This window comes from Plutella xylostella, chromosome 21 (genome assembly GCF_932276165.1).
Source record: "Plutella xylostella chromosome 21, ilPluXylo3.1, whole genome shotgun sequence".
NCBI lineage: Eukaryota > Metazoa > Arthropoda > Insecta > Lepidoptera > Plutellidae > Plutella > Plutella xylostella.
In genome coordinates this window covers 4,492,653-4,512,618 of record NC_064001.1, presented here as the reverse complement: position 1 = coordinate 4,512,618, position 19,966 = coordinate 4,492,653, and the positions used below count along the sequence as shown (strand labels likewise).

Below are 19,966 nucleotides of genomic sequence, written 5' to 3'. Positions count from 1 at the left end.
ATCTCAATAACCAAAGTGGCAAGCTGTGTCCCTGCTACGAGTGTGAGTGGTACCTGCGACTGTCGTAAAGCAAAAAGGATTCTTTGGAAAATATTCAGTAAGTCCCTATTTACCTATTTGTGTCCCTTAGATGGGGCAGATATTTTGTAGGTAGGGATAGTTTTATATTTATAAAATCTGTTTTTAGATTGAATAGAACAATGCAGACTTTTCAATGGCGAGCTGGTTGAAAGAGCCCACGCAGTGTCCAACAATAGCATGAAAACACTGCCACGATGACAGATACATTACCGGCACCCCTTTCATATTTGCACTGGGAGTGGAGGGTGGGGACCTCATAATGCTGTGAAACATGGCGTGATCATGCAGCTTGAGCTGCATCCTCAAGATCAACTATTACTGCTAGTTTTAGTAACCCTATCTACCGACTAGTCAATTTTAAAGAAACCTCAAGAGAATGAAAGAGTACGGCAACGCGATATCACAAATTCACAGACTTTTTACCTAGAAGTGTAAGTAGAATACATTTTATTATATTAACATTTTATTTACTTATAGAAAACTTACAGAAAAATTGTAAAATGCAAAGTGACTATACTTAGCGTAAGTAATTAAATAAGCAAGGAGATATAACAGGCAACATAACATGGAAATTCACATAAATTTCATTTTAAATAAAGTAAAAGCTAACAATACGTGGGTTCGGTTTCAGTAGAACAATACACTCCGTTTCAGCCGCCCCGCCCCCTTGTGTTGTCAATCAGTAGAATATAATCAAAGGTAGAATAATGGTTGTTTAGAAATCACTTCTATTTTCAACAAGTATACATTATTTTGTGTACAGGGGAAACATCTTGAGGTGTCGGGGTACAGATTTCGTAGAAGGTTGTTGGGTAAAGTTATCCTACTTGTGGAAAATACCTAAGACTTTATATTTTATCTAAATTTCAGGCTTCATTTGAGGCTGCCTATCTATTGGAGATTAAAACTTAAGAAATAATAAATGTTTTTTACTAAGAACCTTTGACCTTATCCCCGTCTGGAACCCAAGAGAGAATTTCGACATTGTACCTACCTATAGGAACCTACAATATTATGTACCGGCTCTGAACAAATTTCCTTGTAAAAATGTTATTTTGCTCAGTCATACATACAGTATTTAATTTTAAGATTCCTTTGTCTAACTTTGGAATTTATTTTATTAAAACCATATTAGTTTCAGCATAATATTTAACTTATAAATGTAAGGAGTTAGAAGGAGGAGGTATAAGGAGTTAATTTTAATCTCCCAGTTTACTTATACTTACCTATTTATTTACCCATATTATGCCTACTTTGAATCTGTTGACTTTGTTGTTGCTAACGGAGTGTAATTAAATACTTAATCCATATTTGAGTCCAAGGAGATCATTGACTAATTTCTAAGCCAACCTGACGGTAGAGATTATATTAAATGGCTTAAGATTACATTACTGAGATTTGAAATTTTAAACGCATTTGCCATGATACAATTTAGTAACTTAATTGTGGCGGAAGCGGTGATGTTGCGACGAATCGAATAAATTCAATTTTGCTATGGATGCTTAATTAATTTAATCGTCATGATCATGTCATCCATCTCAATATAATATCGTTGTCGTTGTCAGACAATCCATTATTGTAGCAACCGACATTACTTATTTCGAACGTAGAGTAGTTTGTTAAAATTGACATTCATCAGAAAATGGTATATCAAGGTATGCGATGCATAAAAGCATTTCAGTATGAGCTTATTTCAGATAATTTTTCACAAGTAGGTATGTAAAGGAGTCTACACACCAAACCCGCCGACCCGACGACACAGCCCGGCGGCTTGGTGTCGGCGACCCAAACCCGCCAACCCGCCAACATGTGTCATGGGGCTGTGTCGGTGAGTTAGTCGGCGGCAAGAAATCAGTACAACTTTTTTAGTTAGTGATTGCAGTGTGTACCGAACGTGGAGTGTCGGCGGGCAACTGAGCGTGCGCGTACGCAAGTCGCCGGCCATGCCGCCGACTTGCACGCGCGGGTACGAGTCGCCGACATGATTCTTGAAACAAAGTCGCCGACACCAAGCCGCCAGGCTGTGTCGGCGGGTCGGCGGGTTTGGTGTGTAGACTCCTTAAGGCACACGGGCCGACCACTAGGTAGTTAAACAAACATGCCTACTACGTGACCTAGGGTAGGGGATGGGATAAGTGGACTGACGTCATAGCTCAGGTTTAGTATTCCGCGCGGCCATGTCGCCAGATTTCAGACGCAGTTTGTGGACACATGTTCGTATGACGTGGGGGATATGAAACCGAATTACGTACCAACCGACCTATGTAAATGTAAGTCGATGGTGGAAATCAAATTCGGAAGATATTCGAGTCCACTTCGAGTCCTTTGTTACAGGTAGGTAGGTACCTACTTAATTATGTTACGTTGTATCCTAATACTACTATAGTATCATCCATAAGCAAAAAGCCTCTCTTGTTCTTGGTACTTTTTCAGGTTCATCAAAAAAATCTAAATCGACTTGACATTAGAACCATCAAGACTTCGTGACGATCGAAAACAATAAATACCTTCGGAGTACCTTGTTGTCCTTAGTCAGTTCATTAACAAAGAAACTTTACCCGCCTAACCAACAATAATTCAATCAAGTTCCGACGTCTCAAACTAGCTCTGTCTCTCTATGCTCTATATGTCGCCCACACACTATAGAACCTCGCTTTCCGAACACAAACTACCGAATGCTGCTATCATTCTATCTAACTATCTAGAGGTATAGTCACTAGTCTGCAATCTTTTGATCGAAATCCAAATCCCCTGAGAGCCCGTGTAAGTACCTTGGTACCTTAAGCGATGCAGTTACGGCTCAACTGCTATTCACATACATTAACTTGTATGCACCTGACAACTTGGTATCGGTTTTATATAAACTTTTTTGTAGCAGAAAGGTGGTGGCAGTGGCAGGCGAGGGAGGTATTGACGCCTATTGACCGCGGCCTCGTGACCTTTGATCTTGACTCGCCACGTGCCTCCCTCGTCTCATCGGCTTCACTCATTTACTTAGACTTAAATTAATTTTTATTTCGATGAAACTATATTTCAAGCTCTTGGTTGAAAATTAAAGGAAATATTGAACTGGAAAAACGTAGGTATTTTATTACCCGACTACGGCGAAGCAAAAAGGAGGGTTATGATTTTGACCCTATAATTGCGATTAATTCCAAATATTAGCCAAACATAATTATTTTCTCTCTAAAAGCACACATGTACGTAACTCCAAAATTATTAAAATAAAAATTATGTTTAAAAACTAAAACTCTACTACTGAAAATGTATTAAACAAGAAATACTTAAATAGGTACTTCATCAGTGATTCAGTGATGTTGAGAGGAAAGCCGTGGTCGTATGCCACCTCACCTACCCCAACAAAATAAAAATAATACTTAACCCATTAGTGACCAAAATGAAACGAACTTTGTTATTTTATTAATAAACACATGACCATAAACAGAGTAACTAAGCAAAAAAAAATGTTTTTATTTTTTTTCATAATTTTTCAGAGGTGTACTTGTTTGAGTACAGTGGCCACTTATGTGTGAAATTTTTCGAAGCATGACTTTACCAACACATACTGTTTTCAAACACTTTTTGCATTGCCATCGGACTCTTGCATGACACACCACGCATCTTAATTGCTTTTTAAGCTTCTGTGGATAGTGGCCTGATCCATCTTGACGCATTCCTTCGACCATAGAAGAGGATAGACGATCTCTTTTGAGAGTTTCTTGTCGTAAATAGTATCTGGCAATACTACGTCGAAACAAGAGTTGATCCATGGGGTCATCCTTGCTCAAAACATGTAGACGCCAGGCATTTGAAAATGCCATGTCCAACATTGTAGGTAAACAGAACCCACCACTACTTTTTGCAGTGAATCCCGATCCTATATAATGATATGGACTGATCAAGCTCATCCACTCCACCCATCCCTTTATTGTAATTTTGAAATAAAAGTGGAATTTTTACTTCAGTTTTCTCTTTGTTTACTGTGCACCATCTTTTTACATCCGGGAAATCCCGTGGCAACGTACTTGTAACCATATCTTCATCAGATTGTTCCTCTTCATCAGTCACAACACTAGGTTTGGGTGGTATTATCGCCAAATCATATTCACGATCATCGTCACTATCTTCCAGAACCGCCTCAATTGCTTCCTGAAGCCCTCTGAAGCTATTTTCATGGGAAAATATCTTGTGACTCATTTTGGGAATACTGAAAAAAAAATGTATTTTTTACTACTAAAGTGGCCAGTGTACTCAATTGAGTACAGCAATAAAACTGTTCTTCTAAAATTTGTTATAAACAATATTAGTGGTATTTTTTTTACTTCAATTATAGATGTTGATATAACTTATCATAATTATTACTAAAAATAACATTTACAAAATGAATAATATTTTAAAAATAGCAAAATGTTACTCACTTGTACTGTTGTTCAAACACATAAAATATGGTTGCTCCAAATAACACTTTTATTTAAAATACCTTCATATATATTTTTTACCTAAATTATAATAGTACCCTCTTTTCAAATTAATATAAATAAAAAATAACGTACCCTCAGGGTATTAGAAATAAAAATATATTTAGCTGTACTCAAATGAGTACAGCGACAGCAAATGGGTTAAGTATTATTCATGTTATACATTCTAACAGTAGTAAACGAATGGCGAATATGATGTATTTATTGTTTAATACTTTTTCAGTAGTTGAGATTTAGTTTTTAAACTTATTTTTTTATTTACTACCTAATTGACACTACCCGACCTTAACTAATGCTGCGTGTTATCAAACATTTTGCAGTCGACTGAGTTAAGATTAGCGGTGTAAGTAGTGATTTCAGTTTGGCTGAGAGTACATATAAATATAAAGATATAAACATACGAAACATTAAACCAACTCTCTTTTCGCTAATAAGTCGAAGTAAAAGACCCAAGTAAGATACTCAGGTACTTACACCACTTCGCTGTAGTAATCTTCACTTTACATTTGTTTGTAAAAACTGGTGCACTTGGCCAGACGAGTGCTCTCACAGTACCCATCTCAGCCTTGGCTCCAGTGACCTTTGCAAAGGTTCCAACGTATTCCACACATGCTCATTCTGAAGTGCCTTGTCTTCCAAAGTGCTGCTTTCTTCGTAGAAGGTAGGTTCTTTGTGTCATCGTTAGCTGGTATTCTGCTAGGGAATTTACTTATGATTTTGTTGAAGTAACTTGTATTTCTGAATAATAGCTCGTTGTTACTTATGTTAGGAATACTTACCTTTAGATAGTTCTATGAATTTGAAATCATTTATCTTTTTATTAGTACTTAGTTAACTTATAACTTAAATACTCAAAATGTTACTTACCTAATTATGTAAGTTCTTTCAAATATAACTTTCGGATACCAAACTTTATGCAGTATAGGTAAGGTAGATATTTTGGAATTCCCCGTAAGGCTAAATTAAATGATAATGGGACTAACAAAGCCTCTTAATTATTCTCGGCTAAACGTTTTAATGAGTCCGTAACACTTAAAATAATAATTAAATAAAACAGAATGTAAATCCTTAGCCAGTCTATCATGAGCCGCACTTACTAACACTGAGCTTTTAACGACTCTATTATGTTATAAGTTAATCCTTTTTGGCGCAAATTTTGAAAGCCTGTCTGGGTCATTTTCAAAGAGAGTAGAGTAAGTCGATATTATGACTATCGACAAACAATTGTAAAATTCTACGACATCGAATGATAAAAAATAATCAAATTTTATAATCAAAAAGTAGCTTTAAAGCTTAACAAATACTCATATTGTTTTGTACATACAATTTAAGTCCACCTCCCCATAATTTATTAAAACAATAAGAAGATAGTTACTTACCTAAATAGTGTTATGAAATATCCGTAAGCTTCTCAATATACTCGTAATCTTGCTCGCTTGTTTTACAATGTAGGAAAATTTAAGGAATTTAAAAATGTCTGCAATGCAAACTATTATCGAGTGTAAGAATAGAACTTTTGCATTTGACAATCTCTAAAGGCATTTCATTTTCAGCGCCGCAGGTGAAGACGTGAAATGCAAAAATGAAAATAAGATACAGCTGGAAAATTGGATGGCTGTGACGTGACCGAATCCTGAAGGAATTGCATTTGTTCAGTCAAAAAGACGCGAATAAATAACAATGTAACTTTGTTTCACTTTTCTTCTTATTCCTTTGTCTACCCACATACCTACCTAAGTATTATCTACAGACTTTATACGAGTTAAAACTTTTCCAAGAAAACATTAAAGCGTTGTTCACTTGTGCTGTGGTTTAGAAGTCTCTTCTTGATGTTGGATTTAAAGTAAAGCAACAACAATGTAATTTAGTTTAGCTTCTGTCTGCGGGTACTTACTGATAGGCATACATATACGTATGTACGTATGTACAGTGACTATACATTACGATATACCCCTACCTACTATGTGCTTAAAGTTACCGTTACTCAAGTAAACGTCAAATTAGATCAAGGTTAAACTAAGTGCTGCTTCGGTTTTGATGATAAATACGAAGGGAAATTCATTTATTCATAAAAACATATAAGTCACAAACATGCATTATATCCACTAGAAGTTTCGTCAAAAAAAATTAATAATTATTATAATATACCTACAAATATACTTACTTCTTACTTATTATAACTAACTAATCAAAAATACCCCTCCGAGCCACACCCGACCCAAAGGTACCCATGACACTGGCAGCGTTACCACGCTGCACAGCCAGGGATAGCCTCTGCATCAGGTGTGCCCCGGAAGAAGATCCCAGACCACGACTCCTCAAGCGTCTGGTGATTTCCCTTAAGAAGGCCCTGCCCTCTTCTCCCCACACCCCCATCGTCTCCACAGCCAAGGGCACAAACAGATACCGCTGCATTAGCTGGCTATATTTAAGTTTTTTAAGCCGAGCCGCGGCTTCAGCAGCGGCACCCGCATTGGCCGCTGTAGACTGCACGTGAGACGGCGCGAGGCTGCAGACGCACGTCGCGTCCCAGAGTAAACTGCGGCCCTTCTCCCACGGCACCATGGTGAGTCCATCCGGACGCTTGCCATCAGCCCGGGACAACCCTGGTGGCTCCAGGACCGCCGGGACATCCGCAGAAACAAGAGCTCTGCGGACGATGTCATTGATAGCATGGTGCCGTGAGAACCTGCCCGCACTACGCACACAGTGTAACCCGTGACGTCCCGATTGATCCACCCGCGCGCCGCAGACACAAACATGGGGTTCCACCACAGTGCAGCCGAGACGCAGAGCCACCGCCACCCGCAAGGAATCGTTGTCTAACAACGTTCCCAACTGCGGCGATGGCAAAGCATGCAGCCACAACCCTGACTCTGGCTGTGAGACCGCCCGCAAACGCGCCAACTCAGCCCCGGCATTGCGCAGCATCAGCATGTTCAACTGCAAGCGACACTGCTCCTCGTCCCAAGCACGCTGACGCTCAGGCTGCACCGGCACAGCACTCTCAGGACACACAGACTGCCATAACTCCAGGGCCTCGAAGGTTAAAGGCCAGGTTAAACTGTGAATTCAACTGTAAAATGTGCCGAATATTGAACGTTACAAAACATAGAGGTACTTATATAGATAGAGTACATAACGTAGGAGCAAATTCCGTAGCCACATAGTTCGAGATCCATTACTCAGGAGGCAGGCGGCAGCTCGCGAGTAGTGGGACGACGACGGCCATTCTTATCCGTTCTGAATTCTGAAAGTTCTCCGCCTCACTGGATGATTCAGTAAGCAATATCTTACAAGAGTGCATGGTGGTCAAACACGAGATTCCATACTTTTAGACTGGGTTAGTACTTAAGTATTTTATAAATCTTCTGTTCGGGCATAAAATGTTAAAATGTTAATAATGTGTAAATGATAAAAAGTCTCATGTAGGTACTTTTAGGAAATTTACTTATAAAATTTAACGGTGTTTAAAAGTAAGTTGAGATATTAATTGTCGTTCCATTACAAAACGAATATCAACACGTGTACTGAACACGCCATTAGTGAACAAATTAGCAGGAAATTGTTCAAAATATGAGACCTAACGAGTGCTCGTTTCTCTGAAACTTACAGGTAAATCTACCAGTACGGTACTCGTAGCAATTAGGGTCGCGTATTACGTGCAATTTAATATTTGCGCCACTGGTGTAGGTACTTCTATTACCTAATAAGAAATTACTTAGAACCTACGTAGATACTTTATTTTTTTATTAAGTAATCAGTCAGAAGTATCAGTCTACAGTCTAAAAATTTTACTTGAGAGTTATATTTTTTTACAAAAACAGAAATCTTAATTAATGATCTAAAATAATCTGTTTTCGTGTCCGAAGAAAACAGACAAAATAATTTTTAAATAGTTTTCCGGATCTCTACACGTACCTAACTACCTACCTACTCGTATACATCTTCACAATGTAATTTTGTACGACTATAATTAATATAGCTATCATCAATTTTCCATTAAGGACTTCATGTAGGTATTGATTAATAAATGGAAAACACAATTCGATACTGAAATTGAACCGGCTGATTAATATTTTTAATACAATAACTTTCGATTTTACAAATCGTCTTACCTACTATAGGTATCTACTGGAAAATTTTAATGCGCTGCTGCAATTTTCATAATTGCTACATGTACTTATCTTTATTTGCGTGTGTTTGTAGGTATAATACAATTGCTTAGTAGCACGATGAGTTTATGCAGGGTGGATTTCATCAGTGAACTGAGTGCAGACGAATTTACCCGGCGCATACAAACCAACTTTCACTTGTCTCATGACAAGTGTGACAACCGTGACAAAAAAAACAACTGTACTGTACAAGCTGAAGTGGCAGTGAGTCAGACGTATCAGCTAGACAAGTAGACAACAGGAAGGGTTTTGTTGAGTAGACACCACGAACCAGCAAACTCAGCTTGTAATAACACATAAGTATCTTGATTCCCTAAAGTTACTAAATGAAGAATGTCGAGGTCCAAGGGCAGTACAGCGAGAGCTTACACAAAAGCTTTCCTAAACCTGTCTGAAAATATAACAGAGCAGCCTTCAGACTATTTTTATTAGCATCCGAGGGACACGTGAGCCTTCGCTCGGTAATTCGATTGTATGTCAAGCTGACAAGGGGGATCCCCTGATCAAGGAAGGGAGACCGTTACCCCCGAGGTTAAAGCTATGGACCATCGCCTTTCATTATGTTCAAGTAATGTGACTGATTAATTTAGTGCACGGTCTCTTAAAGTTGAGCAGTTTAGAGTTTAACGGTGGCGGCGACTCGGCGGCGCAATTTGATGGAAATTTAATAATAAAATTACATAAGTGTTCATTAAAAATACTCATAATTCATAGAGTAAAATTATAAAAAAGACGGTTAATGGCGGAAATAACTTAATAATTAAAACTGATATATAAATACTTCTATTGTTAGTTATCGTCAGTGTTGAAAAGTGTTGTTGTGTATGAAACGAAGGTTCGATTCATGTAAGTTTCAATTTCCGAAAGACACTTATTTATATCCTCTTTATACCTTTTCTCACATACTGCGCCGGTTTTGGCCATATTAAGTGATATTTCCATGTATTATAGCATATTATATATTTTATGATTCCTTTTAAAAACGTAGAGGTAGAACACTTTATCAATTTTTAAAATTAAAATCTTTAACTAAGTATATTCATCGATTTTCATAAATTCATAACTTTCATCTGAAATGTTGTAAGCTCATAAATCGCCATCATTGTCGATTAGTTGTCATTCGAAGATGAAAGAAACTGCGCATTACGAACGAATCCAATCAATCCATACAAAAACAACACAAACTACCCTCTACGTATCATCCAAATTAGAATGTAATTAATAGCCGTTTTTCCATTTACCAAGATGCGTAGATGACCAACGGCAACGTGAAAAAATTGCAAACAGATTGAAGGTACTCACATGAGTCAACGGGACTGATGTCCGGACCGTCCGGAGCCAGGATCTTCATGGTGATGGCTCCAGGTAGGACACTGCTTGCCACCGACACCTTGACTGATGCTGCAGTCTCTCACTCCTCACTTCGACCCGAGAACGCGGAATTTACGAGACAGACGAGAAAATTCGTGGAGCACAAGCACAACAGGCTGTTGTTCTATGCACTATCGATTAGATCGGCTCTCGGGGGCAGCGCGCGCTGGTTTCCCAACGCATGCGCGCCCCGGCCGGCGGCCATTTTGAGTGTGGGCGGAAGACGTCATTTGCCGCCAATTATTTAGCCTTTTGACAGTTGACAGTCTCGTCTGTGCCGCTTCCGCTTTTGTTTCCGTTAGCTTTAAAAGCTTTTCTGCTGCAAACTTGCAACAGGTTTTCAGTAATCTGATTTTCCTATAATATTTATTTATAAACTAGGTGAGGTTTTTCAGCTAATGAAACACACGATACAACCAAACAATGAACGAACAAAGGATGTTATAAATTAAGTTTTATTACTGAAAATCGTAAATAAATTTACATAAATTAATAAATAAATAGTATTACATCACGTGTACAATTGTATTGTATAGTAACATGTTGTTGATGCAGCGTGTAGGTGTGTGTGCTGCTGTGTGTGTATGTGTGTGTGTGTGGAGTGCAGGAGTCTAGTAGCCGGCCAGCTCGGCGAAGGTGGAGTCCATCTCGTCGGCCAAGCTCTTGTAGCGGTCCTTGTTGATGCCCAGCTCGTCTGCGGAAACGCGTAAACACGCATTAGACAACACATAGACACTAAACACGGTAGCTATCGTCTCTATGTTATTTTGTGACTAGTTAATTTCAGTTAAGATTTTAGTTTAATAAATTGAGTTCTTAGTTTATAAAAAGTTTAAGGAAGATGTCTTTATTGCAAAAGCTTGCTTTAAAGTTTGCATGAAAAGTTCTAAGTTATTAAAAAAGAAGTAAAAAAATACCTTCGAAGCTTTGGTCCGCGGCGGTAGCAGCAAAGCGAAAGACGTGTTATTCACAACATACATAAAGCAGGGCTTATAACTAGGGAGTACAGTCAGCAACGCAATCAGATAGAACGTCGCATAGTTCACCCATCTCGAGTGATGGGGTTTAGCTGCTGACTGTACAAATAAATAAACTATCTACAATATATCGTAAGTAAAGATGTGTATTGAAGCAAATTCTGTAACGTCGGTAAGTATAAAAAGGTTTTAGTAACATAAGATCCTTAGACGATACGTAAGTTGTATAGGGCTTAATGATAAGAGGTATAAGCGGTTTGTATCGTTTTGGGGAGATGTATGGTATAAAAAGTTGTAATGGAGAAAAGACGATTGAGTCGAGAAGGTCGTTTGTGGCCGTTGGAGTTGCATTCGAGAATGGGCTTTAAGGTGATGGTGATATGGACGGTATCGTCGTATGCTAGGTGCGGTGAGGGGGTGGGTTAGTATCCTGTCAACTCTGCGAATGTTCCGTCGAGGTCATCGCATATCGCCTTGTATTTCTCCTTTTCGTTGAACAATGCGTCTGGAATAATTTAGTTAATATGTCAGAAGCCATTAGACTTCCCGGTTAAATAAATCCTTAGAGTTACTGATATAGACTTAGACCGAGGATACTTACTTTGCGTTGTTTAGTAGCGAATTAATATTAAAATATGAAAAGGAAGTGTAACCAATCAATAGCTTAGCGAAAATAGCTTGTTATGTGTATGTAGCCCCAGTCTAATAGAAGTATGAGAGGCCATATGACTCTCATTGAAAACTTTAGATTTTAATTATTTAAGTTAATTTATAAAGTTCTGAACTAAGTAATTCTATTAAAACTATATTATTTCGATGACTTCAAATTACTAAGATTTATAAAACAGAAAATTATTGCAATTAATTAAAGTATGAAAGCATTAAAAGTATTATTTTTAATTGGCCAATGCTTTCTTTCCAATGATTCCATTCCTCTTTACAAATCGCTAACCAACAGCCAGAGACAAATTCCATTTTAAAAGAAAGCAATGGCTAGCACTAATTTCAAAAAAAGAAAAAGGTTACGATGTAGCAGTGTGCGAGCAAGGAGTATGTTACCTTCGAGCCTGTCGACCTCCTTCTGTAGTTTCTTGACAGTCTTCTCGGCGAACTCGGCGCGCGCCTCGGCCTCCTTCAGCTTGGTGGTGAGCGACTTGAGCTGCTTCTTGAACTCCTCCACGCGCTGGTTCGCCTTCTCCTCGGACACTTCCAGGGATTTCAGCGAGTTTCCTACTACCTGGGGGGGGGGGGCATACGAGATACGAATGTTAGGGCTGTGTCATTGGGTAGGATTTAGTTTTTTGTATAAGTCCAAATTTATTTACCATCATCCGATAACCATAATGCTTTAAAATAGAGCTGAAATTTGAACCCGTGCAGATATTTTTATCATGTATAAAACACTGCTGTGTTTACTGGTTATCTACTTTAGGTCTACGCAGATACCAAGTATCGCTGAATTCATTAAACCTTTACCCATTATTATGAACTCCATCATTACCTACCTACCTACGCCATTGTTGATGATGTTGCAACTACAGGGTGTGTAAACTTACTTTCAGTTCCTCCTCGAGCTCTCCGATCTTGGAGTCTCCGGACTTGACGCGGTCCTCGGCCACCTCCAGCTCGTCTTCAACGAAGGCCAGCTTGCGGGACACCTGGGGGAAAAGTTCATGCCTTGAGTGTGAGGAATCAAAGATTAACTGGAGATTTTTATTTTTATTTTTGTCAGTACGAATCGATCAATCCAAAATTGCGCATAATGAATCCGACAGTACTTAACGGATCAACGGAGGTGTACAATTCTGCAAAACTCCTCATATTATATATGATCGTCAGTTATGTATATTATGTAACCTACTTATTACATAATTCATTTATCCTAACTAATATCCTAACTAATATTATTAATATTATAAATGCGAAAGTAACTGTGTCTGTCTGTCTGTCTGTCTGTCTGTTACTCTTTCACGCCAAAACTACTGAACGGATTTGAATGAAATTTGGTATACATACGGTCTAGACCCTGGGAAAGAACATAGGCTACTTTTTATCCCGGAAATCCCACGGGAAAACTTTTTAAGGCGAAGCGAAGCGCGCGGGAACAGCTAGTAATTTATAAAGTCCCACATAACAAGAAATAGTAAGGATTCCAGGACTTCTCATTTGAAACCACCTTGATTAACCATTTAACGTCGACCTCTGATTGAGCTCACCTCGTCAGACTTGCCGTCAGCGTCCTCGGCGATGAGGCGGGCCTCCTTGAGCTGGTTGGTGAGCTGGTCCATGCGCTCCTCGTCCTGCTGCGCGCGGTTCTCCATCACTTTGCACATACTGGAATGTGAGGGAGGGAATTAGAGGGGGATGGTAGTTGTTGTTTGAAGAAGGTGGATGGTAGAGTGTTTGGTGGCCTCACTGGAGGCCAGATGAGCGTTGGTTAGCTATTGATTTAATTTGTAGTTTATGACCCTAATTTAAAAACAAAATAATCTTATGCAGTATGTGTTTCAGACATTTTCTTGTACTCAGATAACTATAAGCTAAGCTTTAGTTTTAATAACTTATGACCACACGCATACAGTATTTATGTGGCAGAGCTACCAATTTATGCCGTTGTGATTAATATATTGACACTGCGTCAGACTCCTAAAATAAATTTCCAGCTAACGCAAAAAAACACACAAAGTTGCTATTTTTGTACCTACTAGCAGAGTTTTGCGCTGCACTTTGATCTCTTCCATACTCTTCATATGACTTTGATATGGAAATGGGTAGAAATTTGCTTTTAAAATCGTTTCCTGTACTTTTCAGTAAATAAATATACCTTTGTATTATTATGGTATTATTAATTATATCGTGTTTAATATAACTTATGTACGCTAAGTACAATCTAGGGATAAGATACCTGACCCCTCTCTTATAGAATGGTCACTCAGAGAGGGGTCAGATTACATAAACATATCCATCTAAACCCAGTCCTCACCGGTTGTTCTCATCAGCGGACTGCTGGGCCTCCAGCAGCTTCTGCTGCGCGGTCCCGGACCTCTCCTCAGACTTCTCCAGGTCCTCCTCAATCTGCTGCACCTTCCTGTTGAGCGACGCCACGTCGGCCTCGGTGGCCGTCAACTGTTTCTCGCGCTCTTCCAGGTCCTTGGTGGTCTGTTCCAGGGTGTTCTTGTTGCGGATCAGGTCCTCCTCGACCTGTTGCAGCTTCTTCTGCAGCTCGCGGACTTCCTCGTTCACCTGGAATAGAGAACGGTTTTTGTGGGTCAAAAATTTGTTAAGTAGGTAACTCGAACTGTTGTTTCCAGGGTCACGAATTCATGCTAAAGTTCATGATGGTTGGGAGTCGGGAAACATCTGTTTAAACGTAGAATTTTTTTTAATGTTCTCGAGGAAATCATTACGTTAGTAGTACTACTCTTATTTCCCCGTGTTGCTCTAGATTTGATTACCAACACCCTAAAGAACATGATTATGATGACGACACTGAGGTCCTCTATCTCACCTTGTCTGCGCGCAGGTTGGCGTCGCGCGCGGCCTGCTCGCAGGTGTCCGCCTTGTCCATGGCGTTGTCCTTCTCCAGCTTCATCGCTTGCATCTTCTTCTTGATCGCGTCCATCTTGGCGGCTTGTTTGGGAACTGGTCTGTCGAAAAAAAACGCCTACGGACCTGGAAACAAAAACGATTGAGCGTTAAGTTGGTGAAAACAAATGAAGTTGTTTCTTTTGATTTGTTAGGACGTGTTTTTTTTATTTATGAATCAGTGCTCTGTTAATCATGTTTTGATTATTCTCATTACTAACATGGTGGTAACCTTTCGCAGCCCTACATACCTAGTCTGGTGATATAATTTAGAGATTAATTTATAATCTCTTCAAGAAACTAATAACGCTTGCATACAATAGACAACATAGGCTACCTAAGTAATTAAAGTGGGTAAAGTTATTTCATATCCAGTCCAGTTGGCTGCGGGCCAGCGGTGGCTGCAATGGATTTATTATGCTCCTGTTCTGGACATTGAGAGGTATTCTAACCTGATTACTGCATGAGTGGTATACGCACCACGCCTGTTAGCTACTGCATATGATGGGATCATTCATTGCTCTACGTAATCTGCAGAGATTGTACTTATATGATACAATTATTCATCAACATTTAAGATAATATGGTAAGTCTTGTATATGTGAATATTGAGGTTCTTTTTAAACTCGACAAAAAACATAAAAAAATGTAACTAACTTTGTCATGTGTATTTAGTTCATAACTGTATGTCCATCTTTGGATAAGTATGTATTTGTCCATAAGTAAATATGTATAGTTCTGCTCATTAAAATGCGATTTACTTTGTTTTTCAGGCTTTGTTTTGCGTTAAGTACTGTGTTATTTTCTTATGCCCTTTAAAATAAATACAACCGTTAAAAGATAGGCATTAATCGTTCGGTCATTGCTAATTATTGTACGAATAGTGTCAACAGGATATAAAACGCTGGTTATTTTCAAAGCGCTTAGGCGTTCGCAGAAATGTAGTTAACGCAACCCTCAAAAGCTTCATATCTATTTAGACACACGATCTAATCTGTTTAAAACTGTGCAATTTCCCTCCTACGACGCCGCCCACGATGTTTAACACAAACAAGATTTAAACTGCTCGAAACCTCGTTTCTAATGTTCATAAAACCAAAGCAAATCTAAATACCACCACTGCCGGTCGACTGGAGCGTTGCAAAAATAACACATCGATGACGTCACGGCGTTTCTGGCCGCCTGTCAAATATTACGCTGTTGTTAACCAAAATAACATTACAGCTGGCGGTAACGAAGTTGAGAAAATTAGGAAAAGCGAGCGGTGTTGAGTTGAGTTGCAATTTGATGCCGAAGCTTTTGCACGCGTAGCTACGTCTCGTAGCACTTCGTAGCGGACTCGTAGCACATTCGTAGCAGTCTGTCGATAACGGAACATTGAGGATTCTTCCATTGATTTGGAGTCTCAAAGTAAAAGAGTGATGTCACGGAAGTCATAAATTCTTATAAATGGAAGTTGACCGCATTTGATTTATAGATTCATATCTTAAATCAAATTTATAGGTTCAATCAAGACATTGGAATGTAAGGACATCATTTTGAATGAATATACTTCATTTACATTTATTTCCGAAACTGACTCCCCTAGTTGAGTTGGCAAAGGTAGGCTGAGGATAGGTAGGAGTAGGTGTTTGTTGTGTTCTGGAGAAAGCTTGATGTCTCGAAGACATAGAAATATGAATGTATGCATGTTGAAAAATCTTCCAAAAACAATTATAGGAATTTATGAATACTGTCTATAGGTATAATGGATCTTCGCAATGTTTCTATGGATGTGTATCTAACTATGTAGGTGTATATTCTGGTTGGGCATCCGATCTGAAAGCAAGCTTGATCGCTTTGAGAGCGAGCCAACATTCCGCGGCTTCACCTGTGCCTCTACATCGCTATTAACATTTGACAATATGTTTTATATGATGTCGATAGTATAAATATAAGTCACCTACAATAGATGTATTTCTGATCAATTGATCAGCTAAAAAAACATTTAAATGAATAGTGTGGTTTACGTATTACATAGACTTAAGCTCGTTAACTACATAAAAAGTATCCCAATGTAACTAATCAACCAATGTAATCAATGTAAATGGTACGATCTATAGCAATATTTAAAAGCTTCCAGGAAGCAATCAATGTTAGTATTTAAGTTTTGCAAGTTTCTCTTATGTGTGTGTACAAATAAAGAATATTCTATTCTATTTTATTCAATCACTTTTAAATACTTCGTTTTAGAAGAGTATATCATACTTATGATCCCATAACTCTCTGCCTCATAACGAAATAACTTCTTTGATCATCAACGAATTCAAACTTAAAAGCTGTGCTCTCATTACACGATATATAGGGCATGTCTAATTCTAAATAAGAATTGAGACGGGTTTCCTCATCTCACTAAATAAATACTGATGTTGGTGTATGCCGCAAATAGGCGAGGAGCGGGCGCGCGGGGCGGCGCGGGGCGGGTGCGGGGGGCGCGGGGTGCACTATTTTTCAGACTATTTTCAGCGAGGCCACGCGGGCGCTGAAACTCGAGTCACACAGCCGGAGCCCGCGGCGCCGCACACTTATAGGGGAACTTTATAGTTCATCACTTCCACCCTCAACCAGAACTTGATCCGAGAATATCACCACGAAGCCGTTAATCCAGAATATTCGGTTACCACCACATCATGTTAGTATCATTTATGGAATTGGAGCACTGATTCACTGGTCGGTGGCGGCGGCTGGAGCCGCTGCCGGGCGCTGCTGCTGGGGTCCGGGCGCCCCGGGCGGTCCGAGGCGGTCCCGGACGGACCCAGGCGGTCCAGGGCGGGCCCGGCGGACTCACCTCACGGACGGGTTGTTCACGCGGCGGAGCGACTCGCACTGGCTGGCGCGACTTGTAAGACCGCCTCGGCGCGCGCGCACGACTATTTTCGGTGCCAAAAATCCAGGATTCCAATCCACAATCGCGACCCGACACCCGTCTTACTCTCTCGCACAGACATCCCTATTTATTCGAAACCGATACAGCTTTCTTCCGAAGGACCACTTCTCTATCGGAAGTTGTAGGAGATCGATAGGAGAGTGCTCGGTGTATTGACATTTTATTTTCGTTGTCAATGTCGTCTAAATCAGTCCCTCAGTAGACATGCCAATGTTTAATAGAAAGGGCGTATGATTCACCGATTAACATTAGAATAGTCTGGATATGTGATGTTGATAATACCCCTTCAAGCATACCTACAGGGGCACATCGCACGGCAGTCCTGCTCTAAATGATAGAAACTGAAATCTGGTGGATAAGTATCCCATAATAGCTGGACCATTGAATGGGATGATGGCCATGAGCTTTATCATCCTTGAGTACCTATATCCCATATCTAGCTGTGAAGGGCCCAATCCATAAAAAATATAGCAATATTTACAAGAATCAAGCAAAAACACAAACGCTTTTCTAATCTACTGGCTTACTACTGTACATTTAATAAAAAATCATTGACAGCCTTTCCAGGGAGTCCAAACTTTCTTCATAATTACCTTTTTATTTATAAATTGTATTGTGCATCTAGCAAAGCAATCTCTGTACTTGACCGATTTCTTTCGTCTCAGAAGCTTATTCCAATAACTATTTATAGCCAATCATTATGAACGGGCATCTTTCATTGGCTTAACTTTGTTTATAAATGTTATTTGAGAAGTCTCGCTCTTTCCGTTTCGCTTAGAAGTTTCTCATTCCATAGCTTTTCTTTTCTGAATAGCGGCATTTTAGATTTCTGCATACAGCCATGGAACTATACATTTTTAATGCACTCTGTATACATACTGCCTGAAAATAAAATTAAGTAGTTTTTCAGTATTTATGGGAAGTAGGTAAGTACCTATACTTCGCATTCTTGTGTTATCGCCGTGGGACACCCCTCAACAAATCCTTCTATAGTATTCTCATCTATTGAGACCAATATCTACACCATAGGGCTCACTAGCAGTAGACAGGTAGGTAGTGCTCTAAGTGCGACCGTAAATCATGAAACTATGATCAAAAATCTCTGAATAACGCGCTAGGATGTTGTTCTTCTTCTTAGCCGACAGCAGGTGATTATTACAATAACCCACAACACAATACTCTATAGTGCCACAAACTTATCTGTTCCGGTGAGAGCGAACTAAATTGATCCATATCTCATTTCTTTCTAATTAATTGTATATTGATATAGATTAGATGGGTTTATTAAAACCTCAAGGGCAAATTACCACTACAGGCAAACTTAAAATCTTATAGAATGAAGAAATATTAGACAGTTACTCGAACTGTCACCGGAACAGATAAGTTTGTGGCACTGTACTATTGCCTAGAGTCGTTTGACACGTTTCGAATGAGAACCTTACGTTCCAGTTTTGGGTTATAAGTAACTAGGTAAACATCCTAGAGTTTGGTTTTCCTTCATGGTTCGTTGTCCATTAGGACTGCTGATTCTTTCCCAAGAGCATGTAGTACCTACTTATACTTACGATTAAAACGCAGCAGTCCTGCCATCGCCATCAATTTAACCAATTGGGTCTTCTCTGCAGTCTTCACCATACCAGATGTAGGTAGGTATATAGGTACTCATAAGCAATAAACTCAAATAGTTAGGTCAACATTTCTTTGAACTTGCCCACGGGCCGTAACACCTTGCACAATTTTTATCAATTACTTACCTACCTACAGCTCAATTGCCCACAATAGGACCCCTAAGTACAGGTTTTTATTAGTTTGTAATTTTGCATATGCTTAAACGACAAAAGTTTACGTTTCATTCCGCACATAAAAGTTAGAGGTGCCATTTGCAATAATTTGCATGTCATAAAACGTCTACTTCCACCAACAGCCCGTAATCGCCCACTGCTGGACATAGTTAGTAGGCCTCTCCCAGGAGCACCACACGACTCTGTCTTCAGCCGACCCACCTCCTGCAGCCGATGTCGAAGAACCGATGACCGGTGGTGTAGACTTTCATACTTACTTACGCAAAATATTTAAAATACCTGTAGCAACCTATGCCAGACATTTTTTTTTTAAGTTTACGTATTATTTATGTCTACTTACCAGGCCTTCAGAGTTCAGAAGTCAAATCATTTATTAAATAAAATACAAAATTTATCAAACATTAAACATAAAATCCACCCTAGCTTCGTCAAAAATAAAATACAAAAAAAAATTAAACAAAAAAAAAACAAACAAAACACAACTTACTTAGCTTAGAGTTCAGATGATTTCTGATTTTTTCGCAATGTTATAGGTCTTTTCAGTCAAAACAACCCGTTTAAGAAAGTAAAT

The 19,966-nt window shown here is 39.1% G+C and overlaps 2 protein-coding genes and 1 long non-coding RNA gene across 4 annotated transcripts in view; 1 reads left to right on the top strand and 2 right to left on the bottom strand.

The window, feature by feature from the left end:
* LOC105382791 (synaptotagmin-4) overlaps positions 1-10,393 on the bottom strand; it is a 39,219-nt gene extending 28,826 nt beyond the window's left edge. The window contains exon 1 of the mRNA XM_048628546.1: positions 10,037-10,393. Within this exon, the coding sequence (XP_048484503.1) occupies positions 10,037-10,085 (49 nt within the window). The 5' untranslated portion in view covers positions 10,086-10,393. The remainder of the gene's footprint in view (positions 1-10,036) is intronic.
* Positions 5-6,250, top strand: LOC119693107. The gene is made up of 2 exons (XR_005254471.2): positions 5-97; positions 6,113-6,250. It is a non-coding gene; the product is annotated as an uncharacterized LOC119693107 (long non-coding RNA).
* Positions 10,394-10,518: 125 nt separating the features above from the next.
* LOC119693105 (tropomyosin-1) lies at positions 10,519-17,646 on the bottom strand. 2 transcript variants are annotated; one of them, XR_005254469.2, is made up of 8 exons: positions 17,495-17,646; positions 14,591-14,754; positions 14,066-14,325; positions 13,299-13,416; positions 12,639-12,740; positions 12,142-12,319; positions 11,023-11,587; positions 10,519-10,799 (listed from the first exon to the last, which is right to left on the bottom strand). XR_005254469.2 is itself a non-coding variant. In XM_038115532.2 (7 exons), exons 2-7 carry the CDS (start codon positions 14,702-14,704, stop codon positions 10,717-10,719), a joined length of 855 nt encoding a protein of 284 aa, XP_037971460.1. In that variant the 5' UTR covers positions 14,705-14,754; positions 17,495-17,645; the 3' UTR covers positions 10,519-10,716. The 2 variants fall into 2 exon arrangements, 1 of the variants encoding a protein (XP_037971460.1); XM_038115532.2 differs by lacking the exon at positions 11,023-11,587 and having other exon boundaries at positions 17,495-17,645.
* Between the last annotated feature and the right edge of the window lie 2,320 nt (positions 17,647-19,966).